At 49.5% G+C, this 20107-nt stretch overlaps 1 protein-coding gene across 1 annotated transcript in view; it reads right to left on the reverse strand.

Annotated features, from left to right (window-relative positions):
* LOC140430277 (lamin-A-like) overlaps nt 1-19875 on the reverse strand; it is a 61745-nt gene extending 41870 nt beyond the window's left edge. Inside the window, exons 1-4 of the mRNA XM_072517698.1 lie at nt 19746-19875; nt 18500-18652; nt 969-1117; nt 48-236 (exon numbers count right to left, since the gene is read on the reverse strand). Coding sequence (XP_072373799.1) covers nt 48-236; nt 969-1117; nt 18500-18592 — 431 coding nt within the window. The 5' untranslated portion in view covers nt 18593-18652; nt 19746-19875. The remainder of the gene's footprint in view (nt 1-47; nt 237-968; nt 1118-18499; nt 18653-19745) is intronic.
* Between the last annotated feature and the right edge of the window lie 232 nt (nt 19876-20107).

The raw sequence follows: 20107 nt of genomic DNA on the forward strand, positions 1-20107 counted from the left end.
CCATTTACTGACCTGGATAATACATCACCCAAAATAGTGGCGCTTACATTGTCTGGAACTCCATCAATCTGGTCTTTGCAGCTTGCACCTCCAACCAAGTCGACACTAACTGTGTGGAAGGCATTGTCACAGGGTGATGTGCAGAGAGGAGCTGAGTATCTCTCTGGGCAAGCAGTGCTCTCAGTCTCTGAAGTGCCTCTTCTTTCCACTCAATGCCTCTGTTCAGCGAGCTGACCCTGTCAATGACAATATGGTCAAAGGTGGACAAGGGGGTCAAGCTGGATTCTTTAGTGCGAATAGTCAGGTGAATTGTTCCCCAAAATCTATAGCTGGGATTTTCCAGCCTCTCCGTGGAATGCGGCAGCCCTGCCCCAAGTCCACTGGTTTTGGCAGTACTGGATGGTACCTGCAGCAGGCAGGGCTGGAAAATCCACCCAATATCACTCTAAATTCTACAGCCACAGTGTCCTTAGATAACTAAGGTGTTTGAGATTTTGTCTAATGTCTAATATCATGCACCATGTTTTTATTCCCCCTGTAATAATGGATGTGGACATTGCTGGCAAGAGAATGATTTCCCCTCAGAAATTGCCCTGCTCAGTCATTTCAGAGGTCAGTTAAGTGTTAACCACGTTGCTGTGGGTCTGGAATCGCAAGTAGACCAGACCAAGTAAGGATGGCAGATTTCCTTCCCGAAAGCATGAATGAACCAGATGGGTTTTTTGCAATTACTGAGACTAGCTTTATATTCCAGACTTATTCATTGAATTTAAATTCCATTAAGTGCCATAGTGAGATTTGAACCCATGTCCCAGGACATTACCTCCAGATTACTAGTTTGGTGACATTTACCAATACTCCAGCTTCTCCCCATGCGAGCAGACTAAAACTGGGCCAGTTATATTTGATTGTTGAGTCATTGTTTACAATCAGACCATTTTCTCAGTGTCCCAGAGGATTAACCTTACCTCTCCTGGTATTCCAAAGGCCAGAGGTTAATCTGATTGCTGGAGAAAGTATCCCTGTTTGCGAACTGAAGCTGTCTGTGAAGAACTGGTTTGTGAGTTTCCATTCCAATGTCTAGTTGCTGTGCCTGAGATGACCCAGAGCTGTGACCCTGTGAATCAAAGCAAGAAGGTAGTTTAGTATTAGTCACCTTTCCAGAAATGTCTGACTGTTTAATGGCAAAATATTCGAATGTAAATGTTGTGGAGCACACAACCCAGTTCTAGTTAGTGTATGAGCATTCCAATCCCTCTGTCTCTTCTTGAGTAGAAACCCCCCTCCCAACATCCCCATATTGACCCTGCATGACTGAACGTCCCCTGCCCTCTTCTGTCAATACTGCTTATCAGTACACAGTACAAACCTTGCTCTGTACAATTATAAGGAAATTACAAAGTGGTGTCAGGCCATTCAGCCTGTCCATTTCATGCAGCTGTTTATGCGCCGCACGAGCAGTATCCTGGTTTCATGTGTCCATCATGTTCTCATATCACTTTCCTCAACTACTTGGGTGTTGGCGTAGAAAGAAATACTTGCATTTTCATAGCACCTTTCACAACCTCAAGCCTTCCTGAAGCACATCACAGTCAATTAAATACTTTGAAATGTTGCCAATGCTGTGATGTAGGAATGCAGCAGCTAACTGAGCACAGCCAAATCCTTTCACTGCTGAATACTTCCCCTTTAATAACAATAATCTTTATTGTCACAAGTAGGCTTACATTAACACTGCAATGAAGTTACTTTGAATAGCCCCTAGCCGCCACATTCTGGCGCCTGTTCGGGTACACAGCACATCTTTCGGGACTTGTGGGAGGAAACCAGAGCATCCGGAGGAAACCCACGCAGACACAGGGAGAACGTGCAGACTCCACACAGACAGTGACCCAAGCTGGGAATTGAACCTGGGACCCTGGAGCTGTGAACCTGCTACAGGGGCCCAATGGTTAGCAATGCTGCTTCACGGCACTTAGGATCCAGTTTCGATCCCGCCCCGTGGTCACTGTCTGTGTGGAGTTTGCACGTTCTCGCTGTGTCTACGTGGGTGTAACCCTCACAACCCAAATATATGCAGGGTAGGTGGATTGGCCACGCTAAATTGCCCTTTGTAGGAAAAAAAACATTTTAAAGATCTTTTAAAAAAATCTTCAGCATTGCTGAACTCCCTCATTACTGGCCCTGAGACTAGACAGTGCTATCCCAATACTAACCCTCTCACAATGGAACGCTCCCACAGTACTGCCCCTCTGACAGTGTGACATTCCCTCAGTACTGCCCCTCCAACAGTGCAGCGAGCCCTTGATATGCCTCAGTGCAGCACTTACTCGTTAATGCCTCTTCGACACCCCTCCAAGAACACTCAACCTACCCGCCACCCCTCCAACATTTCCCAATCCAGCCCCCACATCCTCCAACAAGCTCCAAACTGCCCCCACCAACAACCCCCAACCTCCCTGAACATCCCACCCCACCACCTTAATCTCCCCAGCATTCAGGTTGCTGCGTTGCTGCTGCTGAACATCAGGCAGCTCTGTGGTTTCCTGGCAGGCTTTTCCCTCCAAATAAATCAGAGCCACAAAGCACCCTGAAGGTCAGAGGCAGCGGCTCACTGAAATTGACACTGACAGACCAGCTTTATAAAAAAAATCAGTAATGAACCTGAAGATTCTGATTTCTATGAACTTCAGTTTTTCCGGTCTGCAGCTCTTCCTCTGGCTGCTCAGGCTGGGTGTCAACAAGAAACCCCATTTACAGCGAGGAGCCCTGGCCTCCCACAGCCCTGGGCCCCTATGTTTAGCATCATCTCCACCCTACTCTCTTGAGTCCTGTTCAGCTTCTCTTGTTTTTCGAGTAATGCCTCATGGATTCCAAGAAGTAATGACTGGGGAGTGTGATGGATGTCGAAATTTCAGATATATTGTATTGTAAGAATTTGGTGCAGTAGGGGTTAAAAGCTTGGTCTGCTGCTAAGTGATCTTTTTTTAAAACCCTGGTTAGCGAGACAGACTCTTTGGAATTTTGTTTATGTGAAGTAGATTCCCTGGGGAGTAGCTATTTAGAGACATTATATTTAACTTTAGTAAGATGATGTAATTAATGGGGGGAGCCAGGGGCTGAAACAGTCAGGTGTTGGGTTTTGGAGTTGAGGTTTGATCTGTCTGAACAGATCAGCAATTTCTCTTGAAGCAGTTTAGTTAAAAATATTTTTCCTGTGAACAGAACAGCAGTTTCTGAAAAGGCTGGCAGGTTAAACAATAGTTTGTCACAGGCAAGAATCTGCAGCTGGTTCCTGAAGGATCTCTCTTTCTCAAAGTGGTTTACCCAAGACATCTCTTTACAGCAAGTATGGATGGTGGAAAAGGCTTCTGTTGGTACCACTGTGCCAACACATTTTTTGATGTTCACCCAATGAATATGTGTTAATGATCTGGTCGTCCTCATTATCTGACTCTTCAGCTCGGTTAGACATTTTGTGGACCATGTCTTTCTGTTGTTAGGTGCGCACCCTTGGTTGGTTGGAATGCTGAACCTGTCTGGCCTCTGGTTGTGGCTTCTCAAGAGATCAAATCACTTGTTTTGGCCTTTGAATTTTGCATTGGTGCTTCCTGTGTTCACTGGAGCTACATGTCTTCCATACAGCATTAAAAACTAAGCAATATCTGGGTGCACACAGAGCATGCATTGCCTCATTGCTCACTAGGTTTGTTTATGTTGGCTATAGTGCCAATGTGGCATGAATTATAGCCTGTAGATTATATCTCTCTATTAGTGCAGCTTTATACTTGTATCCACTTTGGAGTGGTGCTTCCACACTGTAACCTTTGCGTTAAGTTCCTACATCATGAGAAGGACCCCAACACTAGATATTCAAAAGTTTATCCTTATTGCTATTGTTAAAAATGGATTTCCTGATTTACAAAAAGATGGCTGCTACAAGTTACATGACCACAGGGTGGCCCTTTCTTGGGAGTTACCACCAGGAGTTTCGAGAACAATCTTTTTCTTTTCTCAACTTCACATTTCATCATACAAACCCCTTGTAATCAACGAAAGCATAGGAAGTACAGACCCCCATTCTGAACCAAAACAAAAGAGGGAAACTGAAACTCATTATACTGGAATAGATGCTAATAATTACCTCATCTCTCTCCTAAGGAGGAACAATAGAATTATGAGCAGAAGCTGATTGTTAAGCTGCAATTTACCAGTAATGGGCCATGTCACATGGTCCAAGCCTCTGGCTGTAATAACCACCTGTGGAGGTCACAATATCAGATTCGCTGTGACCTCCACAGAATATGAGCTTCCCCGGTAACAGGGGCGAGGTTTCCCCCTGAATAAGGTGAAACCTCACCAGTATGTTAACCCGACCTGTGTTCAGGTCAGGGAGGGGAGGGAGACCTTTGCGGAATGGAGCCTATTGTACATTGAAATAAACCCAGTCTTAGTTTTCTGCTTGTCTATGCGTGCTACTTTTATGGATTCTACACCGGCCTTTTGAACAGATTTAACAGCCAGCCTGTTGGTTTTTTTTTTAACAAACAATTTTATTGAGGTATTTTTTGGCATTGTGAACAGTTACAGATTACAGAAATATGCAAACATCAACGGAAAACCAACACTTCAACCAAACCATAATGCACATACCCACTCATCTCCCATAGACACTACCCGCCTATTTATCCCTCCTGTTCTGTGCTGTATTTTCTATGTACTATGTACTCTACTCTAATCTCCCGCCCCCCTGCTGATGTTCACTCTCCCGCAAAGAAGTCGATGAATGGTTGCCACCTTCGGGCGAACCACAGTACCGACCCCCTCAAGGCGAACGTAATTCTTTCCATACCCAGAAAACTTGAAATGTCCGAAAGCCATAGTTCTTCGGGGGTTTTGAGTCCCTCCATGCCAGCAGTATTCGGTGTATGAGATCCTCACTGTATTACAGTGTATGAGATCCTCACTGTATTACAGTGTATGAGATCCTCACTGTATTACAGTGTATAAGATCCTCACTGTATTACAGTGTATGAGATCCTCACTGTATTACAGTGTATGAGATCCTCACTGTATTACAGTGTATGAGATCCTCACTGTATTACAGTGTATGAGATCCTCACTGTATTACAGTGTATGAGATCCTCACTGTATTACAGTGTATGAGATCCTCACTGTATTACAGTGTATGAGATCCTCACTGTATTACAGTGTATAAGATCCTCACTGTATTACAGTGTATGAGATCCTCACTGTATTACAGTGTATGAGATCCTCTCTGTATTACAGTGTATGAGATCCTCACTGTATTACAGTGTATGAGATCCTCACTGTATTACAGTGTATGAGCGTGCAAGGCTGATAAAGAAGCCAGTTCCGTGGACTTCCTTGTCTCTCTGGGCCAGAGTGTAGTTGGGCAGTTTGCAGTCATAGACCTGTAAAATTCTCTTTGGATGGCATATCCTGCTGCTGTGTTCAGCGTCAGGGTCTGTAATATTTCTTCAGTTCAGTGTGGTATTATTTCTTTAGTTCAGTGTGCCACTAACAAACCTCAGGTGTCTTTTATCATTCTCTCAGTTAAGCTAGACATTCAGCCTCCTCCGCCCCTACAAGCCCCTATGTCCACTCCTTCCACTTCTGTATTGTCTCCGTACCTGAACTCTTGTCCTTCAAAGATGCATTTTTTTTCATCCTGTCCCCTGCCGATTTTCACCCACTCTTCCCAGGTACTCGTCCCCAAGCATCATTCCTGCCGTGTGGCTACATGAACTCCATCAGCTGAATCGGTTCCTCGACAGCAAGGACTTTTGTATCTACCTTCGTTGGGGCTTGAATTGTTCGCCAAAGGTGGCATTAGCTGGCGACTAAACTACACTCATGTAAACAGGAGCCGGTAAAATGTTGCAGATGTATGGAATGGAATGTGACTGCATGTTTTGCATATTGGCCAGCTGAGTTGTGCCCAGTGATGCGACCATCAATTCACACGAGACAAAGAGTTGAAGTGAACAGTGGGTTTAATCAGCTAGATCTGTGCCTGCCTGCGACTGCTCTGTACTGAGTGCCGCCTACAAGCTGCAGAACTATATACCTCCCCCGAGGGGGCAGAGCCACAGGCGGAGCCCACAAGGGCATCAACATAATACAATACAATGTAATGCAATACAATGGTGAATGGAGCAGTAATACATTCACCACACCCAGCATTGTTCTTTTTTTAGCTTGTTTTCGGTCTGTTACATCATTACCTGGGAAACGGTACTGACAGGCATCCAGTGACATTCTGGGCGTCATTCTCCGACCCCCCGCCAGGTCGGAGAATGGCCGTTGGCCGCCGTGAATCCCGCCCCCGCCCCCGCCGAAGTCTCCGCTCCCGGAGATTGGGCGGGGGCGGGAATCCGGCCGCGCCGGTTGGCGGGACCCCCCGCTGGATTCTCTGGCCCGATTGGGCTGAAGTTCTGCCCAGAAATTGCCTGTCCCGCCGGCGTAAATCAAACCTGGTATTTACCGGCGGGACCAGGCGGCGCGGGCGGGCACCGGGGTCCTGGGGGGGGGGCGCGGGGCGATCTGACCCCGGGGGGTGCCTCCACGGTGGCCTGGCCTGCGATCGGGGCCCACCGATCCGCGGGCGGGCCTGTGCCATGGGGGCACTCTTTCCCTTCCGCCTCCGCCACGGCCTCCACCATGGCGGAGGCAGAAGAGACTCCCTCCACTGCGCATGCGCGGGAAACTGACAGCGGCCGCTGACGCTCCTGCGCATGCGCCGCATTTCCGCGCCAGCTGGCGGGGCAACAAACGCCATTTCCGCCAACTGGCGGGGCGGAAATCCCTCCGGCGTCGGCCTAGCCCCTCAATGTTGGGGCTAGGCCGCCAAAGATGTGGAGCCTTCCGCACCTTTGGGCCGGCGCGATGCCCGTCTGATTGGCGCCGGCTTTGGCGCCAGTCGGCGGACATCCCGCCGTTGGGGGAGAATTTCGCCCTCTATCTGACCGTATTTTTCGTTCAACAGTTTTGGCTCCTGCTCCTGAAGTTGAAATTTTGAGTGTAATTTTCCATCCAAGGACTTGTTAGGTTTTAAACGCCAGAACATGACGTTGTTAAAATTGTGCAATACTGAGCCTGTTAATCTTTCCAGCGCTTGAACGCAATTCTCCAAATGCGAACAATGGGTGTGAAGAAATAAAATATTCAAATAATCCTGAGTTACACCCTTCAGCAATGTGTCAGGGTGAAGATCTCGTTTAGGTTGAAACAGCAGCTCAATTTACAAATTTACATTCAATGATACTGAAGTGCCAACAATGAGTGTGACTTTTAACAGTAATTATGGAAACCCTTTTGAGAATGTGGCATGGGTCACGACAGTCGACTATTCTGTAAAATGGGTCACTCGACAAAAAGTTTGAAAAACACTGGTTTACCCGGAGGTGGCAGCCGTTTATCGACTTCTTTGGGAACAATTACGCTGTCAGCAGTGTTGGGGGGAGTGGGGTTAAAAAGGGGAGGCATGGGGAGTTGGGTAAGGTGGGGGAAGGTTGGGGGGAATTGGGGTTGGGGAGTTGTTTATGTAAGCCATATTGGCTGGGTTTTGTTGTGTATTTGGTGCGTGTTTGCTTGTTAAAATTTATAATATAAATGCCTCAATAAAATATTTTTCAAAAAAAAGATTTTGGACTTAACCAATTCAATCTTTGCGTACCTAATTAATCCTGCAGTATCAGCTCTAATTGAAAAAGCAAATACTATAACCCTGATCTTCAACCAGCTGAACTTGAATGCCTAGGTGCAAGAACCACTTACTGGACTCTGACTTTGGAATTCACGTGAACTAATATTCATTTTTTTGTGTCCTTGTATTGTAAAACTCAATTTCTCTATCTCCCCCTCCCTTTTACTATGTGTGCAATACACCGCATTGCCAACCGGGGGCACCCTGCAGCCCGGTGGACCTGGTTGGGCACGGGGATACGCACCATGCCAACATGTGGGCCTTTCACCCCCTGCAGACAATGGATATTGGAATATCAGCAATGTTGGCCTTCCTCCAGGCCTGGGGGATGCACTGCGGCTGTATGAGCTGGAGCTGCTCGAGGAGGAGGAGGAAGGTGCAGCAGCGGAGCGTGTCCCAGAGGAAGATGAGGCAGCCCCCCAGGTTGGACAGCGAGCCGCCCAACAGGCCGAGGAGGTGCCAAGGAGGCGTCGTATGAGGCCTGGTGTACCGGCAGTGCCTGTCATTTGCCGACCTGCCGGACTGGGCATGCCGTTGGAGACTCCGGCTGAGCAGGGAGGCAGTGTGATGTATCAGCCAGCCAAATCATGGTGCACCTGGCACTGTGAGGGTATGGGAGAGGATACCTGCTCCCAGGGCTATCAAGCTGGCAGTCGCCCTGAACTTCTGCACGGCGGGGTCCTTCCAGGCGCCGAGTGGGGACCTGTCCGGGATCTCACAGACCTCGGTGCACAGGTGCACCCACTCCGTCACGGAGGCCCTATATCCCCAGGTGCCTCAATACATCCAGTTCCATGTGGATCGAGCCTACCCCAACTGCGCGAGATCTCACTTCCTCGCCCGCCGTCGAACTCCACCCCGGTGACCTCCCTTTCCTCCAGGCTGCCAACCACATCCTGTGCCCTCTGCTCGGGCATGGTGAGGAGCCGCAGTTCCGGTGGTTCCCCTCCGGTCTTCTCCCGCTCCTGGCGGTTGTGCGCGGCCTTTTCCTTGGGGGGGGGTGGGGGATGACACAAACAGCACAATCGTGCGACGTTCCGAAGCATGCAGCCCAGGGGTTGGGTAGTTGGTGGCCTCAGTGGCTAGGTCACCCGGCCATGGCAGCTGGCATGGGTACCAGCATGTGGGGCAGGGTGGTGGTTCAGCTGTCCCCCGGGGGGGGGGAAGGGGCCGGATTACGGGTGTGTGCGGAGGGGTTACTGCCAGGGGCACAGTGCTGCCTACTCACCCTGGCCGCCTGGAGGAGGTCGTGGCGTTTCTTCTGGCACTGCATGTCAGTCCGGACGCGTTGCCCACGGTGCTGACCGCCTCTGCCACCTGCGCCCAGGCATGTCGAACGGCAGCACCTGGTGACCTTCCTCCTGGGTCGGGGTACAGGATCATCCTTCTCTCCTCCACGGCGTCCAGGAGGGTGTCCAGCTCAGTGTCCCTGAACCGTTGCACTGCTCTCCTTCCATCCACCCTGTTGGCTGGGACGGTGTGTGCGGGCGGATGGATCATTTAAGTGCGGCTGCGGCCTGTGAGCCTCACGTGCGCCAATAATGGACCCGGCGAATCCGGCGTCATTTCGCTTGGAACTGGTTGTGTTCCACATGGTGACGGTGCTCGTCCATTTAAAGTAGCTGAATCGGTGCAGCTGTTGCGCCATTTTTTCTGTAATAAAACGCCACTGTTCCCACGCCAACGTCAGCACTTAGTCTCAAAATCAGAGAACCCAGCCCTTAGTCTTAGAAATGGAGAATCCCGCCCATGAATGCTATAGACAGTGCAGTAAGTGGTGAAGCTTCAATATTAACTGATCTTCAAGTGTTGACCATATTTTACCTGGACGTTTAAAATGGTCATCAGACATTCAGGCCGGGATTCTCCGAGCCTCCGCGCCGAAATGGAGCTCAGCACAGGGTCAGAGAATGGGGCCTCAGCACAGGGTCAGAGAATGGGGCCTCAGCACAGGGTCAGAGAATGGGGCCTCAGCACAGGGTCAGAGAATGGGGCCTCAGACCCGCGATTGGGTCCGACGCCGGGACGTGATTCTACGGCGACCGGAGAATTGGCGTCAGTCGCGCGCGGTCGACGCGGTGCCGGTCGGAAACCGTTGAAAGAGGGCCCTGCGACGTTTCTCCGCGGTCAATTGGCTGAGTTCCTGGTTCATGTATGGTTCCACCCGGCGGGAGCTCGGCGTCGCGGCTGCGGTGGCCCTCCTGGTGGGGGGGATCAGTCTCCGGGGGGGGTCCTCCACGACAGCCAGGCCCACGATCGGGGGCCACCGATCGGTGGGCACGCGCAATCTGGGAGGGGTCTACCTTCTTCCACGCTGGCCCACTGTGTGGCTCTGCCATGTTGTGTGGCGCCGGGGCGGAAACGGCCGCTGCGTGCATGCATGGACCCGCGGCGAGCAGTGCAGGGCTGCAACAGCGCAGAGCACTCCGGCGCCATGCTGGCCCCCTGTGGGCTACAGAATCACTGAGCCAAGAGACCCGATGACGCCAGCATGAAACACTCCGGTGTTTACGCCGGAGTCAACACTCAGCCGCGTTTTTAGAGAATCCCAGCCTCAGTGTGTGGAGGCTTTCATTGCATGTAGTAATTTTAATTGTAATGGCGTTTTTATCTGGTTCAAAATTGTTGACATCTAGGAAACACAGTTCTATGCATTGTCAGAACAAGATAGGAGGTCTGCAATCTTCCAATTGAATGTTGGAATTTTGTGGCCACCTTTTAGCCTTTTGCAGACAGTTTTACCGGCTGTTTCAATGTCGCTTTAGAATGTAGCTGTTGAGCTGCAGTACTTTAGTAGCCACTGCCATGGTTGGTCATAGCTTATTGCTTGACTGCAATGGTGGTGCTGTTGAGCTCCTTCAGATTTTTCAGGGTTTTCTGAAACTCAGTCTGCCAAACAGTGATTTCTGGTGCTAATCTGCACTGCAGACTTCCAAAGTGAAATTAAACAGTGAAAAAATATTTTTTGTAGGCTCCCTCTGGCTGCGGTGTTCCGGCACCTCCCCTGCGGAGTCACCGGCCCCATCACCTCCTCCTGCTCGTTCGGGGTGCCAAATGGCCCCCGGGCTACTCCATGGGACGTGGGTGTGAGTGGGGCTAACTCCTGAGGCTCTCCCACCACCTAGCGCTGCCAGTCCTGGGGCCCCGCTGCCTTCTCGGCCAGGGTTTGCAGGGCCGGCACCACCCCCTGCTCCTGCACGTAGTTGGACTCTTGCAACTGTACCTGCAGGTGCTGGATGCTCGACGCCAACCCCTCATGCAGTCCCTGGTTGTGTGGCTGCATCTCCACGATCGTTGGGTCTGTCCGTTCCAGAAGCCCGAAATCCATCCAACCGGCAGCTGGTCCCTGAGGTCGGCCCACCCTCCGACCGTCCGTCCTCTTGGGAGTTCCTACCTCCACCTGCTGCGGAGCATGTATGTGGTGCGCACCAGATAGTGTCCCAGGAGCCCCTTCACTAACATGCGCAACCAAGAGGAGTGTCTCTGGGATGGTGGAGGGTGTTGGAGACAGCTGTGGTGGGAAATCCGTGTCAGCCTCAGACCTGAGATCCGGGGTTGCCTGGGATTCAGTTCGATGGCTCCCGTCTGTATCGGTATCGTCCTCGTCGCTGGTTGGCACCTGGAGTTCTGGCTGTGGCTGTGGCTGTGGCGGGGATTTGGGGCAGGGGAAACCAGAAGGGCCCACCCCATCACCAGCTGCTCCTGCAAGACACAAGACAAGACGTTTGATTGGATTGTGGGCTGGGGGGGTAGTGGGGGTGGTGAGGGTGTGTTGGGGAGGGGGGAGGCGGGGTGTTAGGGAGAGGGAGAATAGGAGTGGTGATGATGGTGAAACAGGGCTTTAGGGGTGGTGTGGGGTGGAGGGATGGTGGTGGGTGGAGGGGTGGTGGAGGGGTGACACACATGTCACGGTTACCACAACTCAGCGGGGTCTCACTTCCTCGCCCGATGCCGACCTTCACCGCGGCAACTTCTCTTTCTTTGGGCCCGCCGACTACGTCCAGGGCCCTCTGCTCTGCTGCAGTGAGGGGTCGCAGGTCTGGTGGTCCCCCTCCAGTCTTCTGCTGTTCCCAGCGGTTATGGGCAGCCTTCTCCTTGGGCAGGGCGAATAGAAAACACACAGTGTTACACAGTCCGACGCATTTAGCCCATGGGGTGGGTAGCTGGTGGCGAGGGAACCCAGCCATGGGGGCCAGTATGAGTGCTGGCATGAAGTGCAGGATGGGGGTTCGGCTGCACTCTGGGTGGGGGGTGAGGAGCGAGGTTATGGATGTGTGGGACGGGATTTGGCGCCAGAGGCACCGTGCTGCCTACTCACCCTGGCCGTCCTGAGGAGGTCGTGCAGTTTCTTCTGACAATGCTGGCAGGCGTAGACAGTGTTGCTGATGGCGCTGAACACCTCTGCCACCTGCGTCCAGGCATGGCGAAAGGCGGCGGCTGGCAGCCTCCTTTCCAGGCAGGGGAACAGGTCGCCCACCCCTCCTCCATGGCCTCTAGCAGGGTCTCGAGCTTGCCGTCCGTGAAACGGGATGCCGCTCTCCTTTGCTGCCATCTTGTTGACTGGGATGGTGTGTGTGGGGAATGAAGTGTGTATATGTGGCTGCAGCTGGTCAGCCTCCTGAGTGTCAATTGTAAACCCAGCGAATCCTGCACCATTTCCCATTGGAATCGATCATGTTAAATGTGACGCCAGTGCTAGCCCCTTCACAGTCGCTGAATTGGTCCAAGTGCGGCGCCAGTTTTATTGTCGTAGAAGTTCACGACTCCTGCCCCAGTGTCAACTGTTAATCTCAGGAATGCAGAATTCCACCACTGTTGTGTCGTGTTCTGTGTCTGTTATCTAACTGCCTTTGCTTTTCATCAATAAACTCTTTGTTTACCACTGGAAGACTACTATGTATGTCTCGAGCCACCACAATGGGGAGGTGGTAGTGCAGTGGTATTGTCACTGGACTAGTAAACCACAGACCCAGAGTAATGCTCTGGGGACCCAGGTTCAAATCCCACCATGGCAGATGGTGAAATTTGAATTCAGTAAAAATCTGGAATTAAAAGTCTAATGATGGGGGCAGTACGGTGGCACAGTGGGTTAGTCCTGCTGCCTCATGGCACCGACGTCCCACGTTCAATCCTGGCTCTGGGTCACTGTCCGTGTGGAGTTTGCACATTCTCCCCCGTGCTTGTGTGGGTTTTGCCCCAAAGATGTGCAGAGTAGGTGGATTGGCCATGCTGAATTGCCCCTTAATTGGAAAAAATGAATTGGGTACTCTAAATTTATTTAATAAAAAATTAATTTTAAAAAGTCTAATGATGACCATGAAACCATTGTTGTGAAACCCCATCTGGTTCACTAATGTCCTTTTCTTGCAGCAACAATTTCGGGAAGAAAATCTGTCATCCTTACCTGGTGTGGCCTTCCTGTGACTCCGAGGCCCACAGCAATGTGGGTGACTCTTAACTGCCCCCTAAAGGACAATTAGGGATGGACCATAAATGCTGGCACGAATATTTTTTTAAAACAATCACATTGCCATGTGCATAATGGCTGCTGCATTTCCTACATCACAACACTGACACTTCAAAAGTGGTTGGAAAGTTCTTTGGATGTCCTGTGGTTATGAACGGCATTATAGGGGCAGCACGGTGGCGCAGTGGTTAACATTGCTGCCTCACGGTGCCGAGGTCCCAGGTTCGATCCCGGCTCTGGGTCACTGTCTGTGTGGAGTTTGCACATTCTCCCCATGTTTGCGTGCGGTTCGCCCCCACAACCCAAAATTGTGCAGGTAGGTGGATTGGTCACGCTAAATTTCCCCTTAATTGGAAAAAATGAATTGGGTGCTCTTATTTTTTTAAATTAATTAATGAATGGCGTCGTATTTATATTTTCTTTCTTGGGGCTTATGCTCCTGCAACAACAATTTTTCCATTTTGACTTGTGACAGTTTGAGACATAAAACCAACTTCCCCATTTCCACCGGCAACATCAATACACTCACTCTGTTCCAGTGCCTGATGTATACACAAATGTTTTACCATGTTAAAAGAGCCATCTAAAACCATGATGCCCCATCTCTGACCAGGACTTGTTTTCCCGTGGGATATTCAACCCCTTTCCCAAGGGATTCGTTCGACAGACACTGGCCACTTACATCCCACAATACAAGAGAGCAGATTGAAAGTCAGTTGCACTCGTTAGCTCGAGGAGAATGAACATAAAGGAAGGTTTGGACCAGACCTCACGGGGAGTTTGAATCACTACATTTACATGAAGCTTAATTCAAATCAGTGTGACTCACAGCTCAGAACCTTTCCACTGCCCTCACACTGAGGGCAGGTCATGGCACAACACATTCCACATCAGGCACACACACAACCTGTTCTTCCAGTACGCAGGACAAGCAAATGTGAAACACTCTAAGCGTCACAATGTCTTTGTTGACTGTGACCGCTGTCCTGGATGCAGGAGATTTAGAGTGTAATTCAATCCCCACACACGGCGATGTTAGTATCACAGTTCATGGAAATACCTTTGCACCATGAGTAATGACCGCTTTGAAATGTCTGTAATGTTTCTTTGAATGTATTGAAGCACCTCAGAGTGCAGCATGTCTGTAGAAAACCTGAATATTATTGCACTTTTAAAGGGCTTGCAATGTTCTTTCAGATACTTTACAAATCAAGTCTATATTTGCAACAAAACAAAGTTCATGGAAATGGGTAAAGGTCAAGATTTCCACACAGACAAAGAGAGAGAGACGGAAAAAGAAAGAAAGAGAGCTGGCAGCAGGAATCCCACACAGGAAGCAAGTGGTCCTAGAAACTAAAAGGGAAGAATAAATAAAAAATAATTTTTAAAATGACTCCATGGCTGGAAGTAAAAACAGGAAGTGTTGAAAATACTCTATAGGTCAATGAATGCCTGTAAAGAATAAAGGTGAGATCGGAGAACTTTCACGGTTCGATTGGAATGTGGCGGCTAGGGGCTTTTCACAGTAACTTCATTGAAGCCTACTTGTGACAATAAGTGATTTTCATTTCATTTCATTTCATTTATGAAGCTCAGTAGAGTGGCAGGGCTAGGAGAAAGAACCAGGGGATTAGTACTCAGTGGACAGCTCTTACAAAGTGCCAGCACTAGCACAATGGGATGAATGGCCTCCTCTCGTCCTGCATTGTAGTGGGGCTGGAAGAGGTTACAGAAATAGGCAGGGGGAGGTCCATGGAGGAATTTGAACCGGTGGTTGAAAATGTTGAAATCGAGGTGTTGCAGGACCAGGAGCCAGTGTAGGTCAGCAAATACGTGGGTGATGAGTGAACAGGACTCGATTCGAATTAGATTATGAGACAGCAGAGTTTCGAATGAGTTGAAGTTTAAGGACAGAAGAAAATGGGAAGCCGGACAGGAGAGAATTGGAATAGTCAGGTTTAGAGGTAGAAAAAGGGCTCGGTTTCAGAAGCAGGCGAGCTGAAGCCGGGCTAGATTTTGTGGTATTACAGAGGTGAAAGCAAGTGGTATTGGCGATGGTGCGGCTAGTTAAGGTGGAGCCCTTTGCAGCAATAGGCAAAATGCTTCATTTTATCAGAATTGCGGGTGAGCAGCTATTGTAGCCATGGCCATGATGGACTCTGATAGCTACCAGATTGTGTCATCGCTTGATGCAATTTGAACAGTTCTTTATTTTTCATGGTTCACAGCACCAAGGTCCCGGGTTCGATTCTCGCTTGAGTCACTGTCTGTGCGGAGTTTGCACGTTCTACCCGTGTCTGCGTGGATTTCCTCCGGGTGCTCCGCTTTCCTCCCACAAGTCCCGAAGGACGTGCTTGTTAGGTGAATTGGACATTCTGAATTCTCCCTCTGTGTGCCCGAACAGGGGCCGGTACAGATTTTTATCAGTAATGAACATTTTCCTGTTTTATTAGAACTGAAGGATTCAAGCGAATGGAATCTAATCCAGGAAAAGCATCCCGTCTTTCCATTTATTTAAAAACAAAAGTCAACGGATTTCTAAATCTCCTCAACCTTCACTCTCTTTAACCTCCTTGACAGTGGGATTTGAAAATGCTGAGTAATCTGAGAGTCAAAAGGAAGACTTGAGCAGAATTTCCTCAAATTCCAAACCCCATGCTCATTCACAACTGACCTTCATTGTTTTCTCCCAAGGCCGGAATTAAACCCGAGTCCTTGACGTTGTGAGGCAGCAGTGCTAAGCACTGTGTCACCGTGCCACCCAGAATAATGCAGATAAGAGTCAACCAGACTGAGTAAGGACAGCAGATTTCCTGCCCTGAAGGACACAAGACAGCTTCAAGGTCATTTTTACTGAATTCAAATTCTCAGTCTGCCACAGTGGGATTTGAACTCACCTCCCACTGGATTCTGAACCCAGTAACACAAACACCACGCGGCGGCCAAGCCCTGAGCAGTATTGTATCTCTGCTGCCGCACAGAAGCACCTTGGGAGTTGGTGCAATGTTAGTTAATGTCAAGGGCGCCAAACTTTACTGGACACCTGCTATAAATAGCAGAAAGGCCTGTTAGCTCACATTGTAGCATTCAAACGAAAATAAACTGGCAGATCCAGCTCGCCTCAGGGTGAATTTGCTAATTATTTCCAAATATTAATTTCAAAACATTGTAGGAATCTATGGGAAGGCCAAGAGAGGTATGGAAAGGTGAACTCACTAATTGATATTCTTCATCCCTGGCACACAGTATAAAGAAAATTAACATGTAGGTACACACAAGCAATTAGGAAGGTAAATGGTAAGTTAGTCTTTATTAGGGGGCTGGAGTACAAGAGTAAGGACACATTGCTACAATTATATCGGGATTCAAATTTCTATCATCCACATTATTTTGCTATTGCAATTATATAGGGCTATGCTGAGACACCCTACTGTGTGTTTTGGTCTCCTTCCCTGAGGAAGGATATATTTACCTTAGAGGGGGGACAATTAAGGTTCACGAGATTGAATGCTGTGATGAGAGGGCTGATGCCCCAGTGCTCGCAGGGTGCCATGCGTGCCATTGATCACCCCTTAGACCTGGGGCTGGCAGGAAATCCTGCAGCTCGATGTGCCTGGTCCAGCTCGAAGGTGTAATAGTCTGATGCCCGGGCATACAGAGCATCCATCACCTCCCGGATACACCTGTGGGAGGGATAACTGCGATATGTCGCACAAGTTCCTGCTCGAGCCCTGGAATGACCAGGTGCCATAAAGCTTTAGGGCTGCAGTGACCTTCATGGCCATCGGGAGACCTCCTCCTCCACGGGATGCCATGCCCACGCGGACATGGCACAGGTCTCCCACTGTCTCTCTGCTGAGATGCAGTCTCCTGCAGCACATTGAGTCTGTCAGCTCACTGAATGACCAACGACGCCTGTACACCTTGAGCCATTGCTGCCCTCCACGTCTGGTCGCTCCTCAGCCTCGGTGGTGCTGATGCTCCGAGAGTTCAGGCACAGTGTTATTCAGGCATCAAAGATTGCTGGACTTGCAGTGTGCTAATCATCCTCTGAGACATGGCACTTGTGCCTTCGAGGAGGCACTTGAGAGTTCAGGAGTGTGGAATGCTCTCACAACTAACAAGGCTAATTTCTCATTTGAAATAGCCTTTGGCTGTGAAGCTAGAGGCTGCTCACAGTAAAAGGGAGTGAAATAGACTTTCAGGAGAGAGGCCACAGCCCTGAGTCTGGCAGGACAGACAGGCTGCAGCTGTGGTCGCCCCTGATATGGGTCTTCACAATATTTAAGAGGGTTTGAAAGCCTCACAGATGCAAGGCCCCTCACCACCATAAGGGGCAAATCCCAACCCAGGAGCAAATCCCACCCTGGAAAGCTTCAACCCCCGCTCAACAGCAGCAGCTCCAGTGCCCTTGACCTACATGCTGGAAAACGGAAATGGATACTCACCTCCTTACTTCCCCTCAGAAGCTGTTGCACCAGCTTCACATTTTGGAAAAGGAGTACTAAACAACGCTCGCATGACTTTCTGCTGCGGAGTCGGGTAATTCCCGGGAGGCCGCTGCATTTGAGGTCAATCTCTTTAATGAGATTGAAATGAATGCAAATTAATGATATTCGCACCATTTTGTGCCGTGATCCGGAACTCGTCATCGGGAGTGGGCTGGATTAATCGTCTGGCACAAAGCTCAGTTTGCCCTCTACCGCTATTCACCCGGTGCTCCCGGATCCGTGCTGGGCGCAATACGGTCTCTGAATCGCACGCATATTCTTAAGAGGCTCATCAGGTGGGCACAGAAAGGCTGCTCCTCTGGGTGGCAAGTATAGAACAAGGGTCCAAATAAGGGGTTGGCTAATTCCGACTGAGAGGAGGTGCAATTTCCTCATTTAGAGGTAATGAATCTTTGGCATTCCCTACCCCACAGGGTTAGAGATGCTCCATCATTGAGTAAATTTAAGGTTGGTACCAAATGATTTGTGGATACTAACCAAATTATGGGGCATGGGGTGAAAGTGGGAAGCTGCAGTTGAGACAGAAGTTCACCTATTGTCTTCCTGAATGGTGGAGCAGGCTCCAGGGCCCATTTAGACGAAGATTCAATAATAAAGAGATAATTTGAGATGAAAAATCCACTGGTGTGTGTGATATCTTTGCAGCACAAAAAGACTCTGTGTGCCGCATGGAATTCAAGAACCCAACCAAACTGGTTTATTCCGGTCTTGGTTTACATACATACATACAGAAATGACCACAAATGGGTGCTTTTACAAAAAGGGGTATTTTTTATATTCCTCTGGTCTTACCTGTGGTTCCTGTGGGAAAGACAGGCCTGCGATGTAACCCAATGGTTGCTCACACACTTCCAACTCAGTTGCATTTGTTCTCTGATCAGCCATGACGCAGAGCGTAAAACTCAGAGGGGCCAGTGGGTCAAACCCTTTTTACAACATCTCACTCTGATGTAAACAAAAGAAAAATATTGCACTTATACAACACTTGTCACAGCTTAGAACATCTCAAAGTGCTTTCAAGCTAATGATGTACTTTGAAATGTTGTCACTGTTGTAATGTAGGAACGTGAGCATAAAGGTCACAGCCATGTGATTATGATCAGATAATCTTTTCCGATCAGCGGCAGGCACGTTGGCACAGTGGTTAACACTGCTGCCTCACAGCGCAGTGGGTCACTGCTGCCTCACAGCGGGTTCGATCCCGGCCCCAGGTCACTGTCCGTGTGCAGTTTGCACATTCTCTCCGTGGATGCGTGGGTCTCACAACCCAAAGATGTGCAGAGTAGGCAGATTGGGGAGAACTTCCTGCTCATCTTCTGAAACAAGCCATGGGAATATTGTGTGCACTTGAGAGGGCAGGCATGGCTTTGTTTAACATTCCATCCCAAAGATTGCACCCCTGACAGTGCAACACACCCTCAATGCTGACCCTCTGACAGTGCAGCATTCCCTCAATACTGATCCTCCGACAGTGCAATACTCCCTCAGTACTGGCCCTGAAACAGTGCAACACTCCCTCGGTAATGACCCTCTGACAGTGCAGCACACCCTCAATTTGGACCCTCCGACAGTGCAGCATTCCCTCAGTACTGACCGTGAGACAGTGCAACACTCCCTCGGTAATGACCCCCTGACAGAGCAGCACTCCCTCAATGTTGACCTTCTGATAGTGTAATATTCCCTCAGTTCTGACCCTCTGACTGTGCAGCACACCCTGAATGCTGACCCTCTGACAGTGCAGCGCTCCTTGGTACTGACCCGCAGATAGTGCCGCACTGCCTCATTACTGACCTCCTGACAGAGCAGCAATCCCTCAGTACTATGCAACAGTCCCATGAAACTGCCCTTCTGACAGTGCACCATTACTCCTGTTCTGATTCTCCAACAGCACAGCAGACCTCAGTGTTGCCTGTCCAACAAGGCCCTCCTGGCTTCACAAAACCCCCATTTCAGAGGCGTGAGTGCAGCCACTCCTCATTGTGAAGGCGAATATTGGGGAGGGGGTTAACAAGGAGGAATTGTGATGAACTGAACTGACCTGTATGTGGCTCTGTTTGCTAGCTCCTGTCACTGTGATCCCATCTTGCCATTGTTTGAACTTTTTGCTGCTGTTGCTTCCTTGACCGGTTTCTGTTAAACCCATTGAAGCTCCTATTTTTTGTTTGCTCTAGTTACTAAGGGCACAAGTGGGAGGGACTCAGCACTGTTTCCCAGCAACGACAAGCAGGAAGTGAATCAAAGGAATTGGAGCTTCCTTGTAAATAGAATTAGTGGTAATCCGGAAATGACTCTTGTTTGGAATTTATTGACTAGTTGTCAATCTACTGCCATGATTCGGGAGTCAGGGCTGATGTTGGGAGACCTAATGACCCCACACATGCTCAGACCCAAGATGGATGC

This window comes from Scyliorhinus torazame, chromosome 10 (genome assembly GCF_047496885.1).
Source record: "Scyliorhinus torazame isolate Kashiwa2021f chromosome 10, sScyTor2.1, whole genome shotgun sequence".
Classification (NCBI taxonomy): domain Eukaryota; kingdom Metazoa; phylum Chordata; class Chondrichthyes; order Carcharhiniformes; family Scyliorhinidae; genus Scyliorhinus; species Scyliorhinus torazame.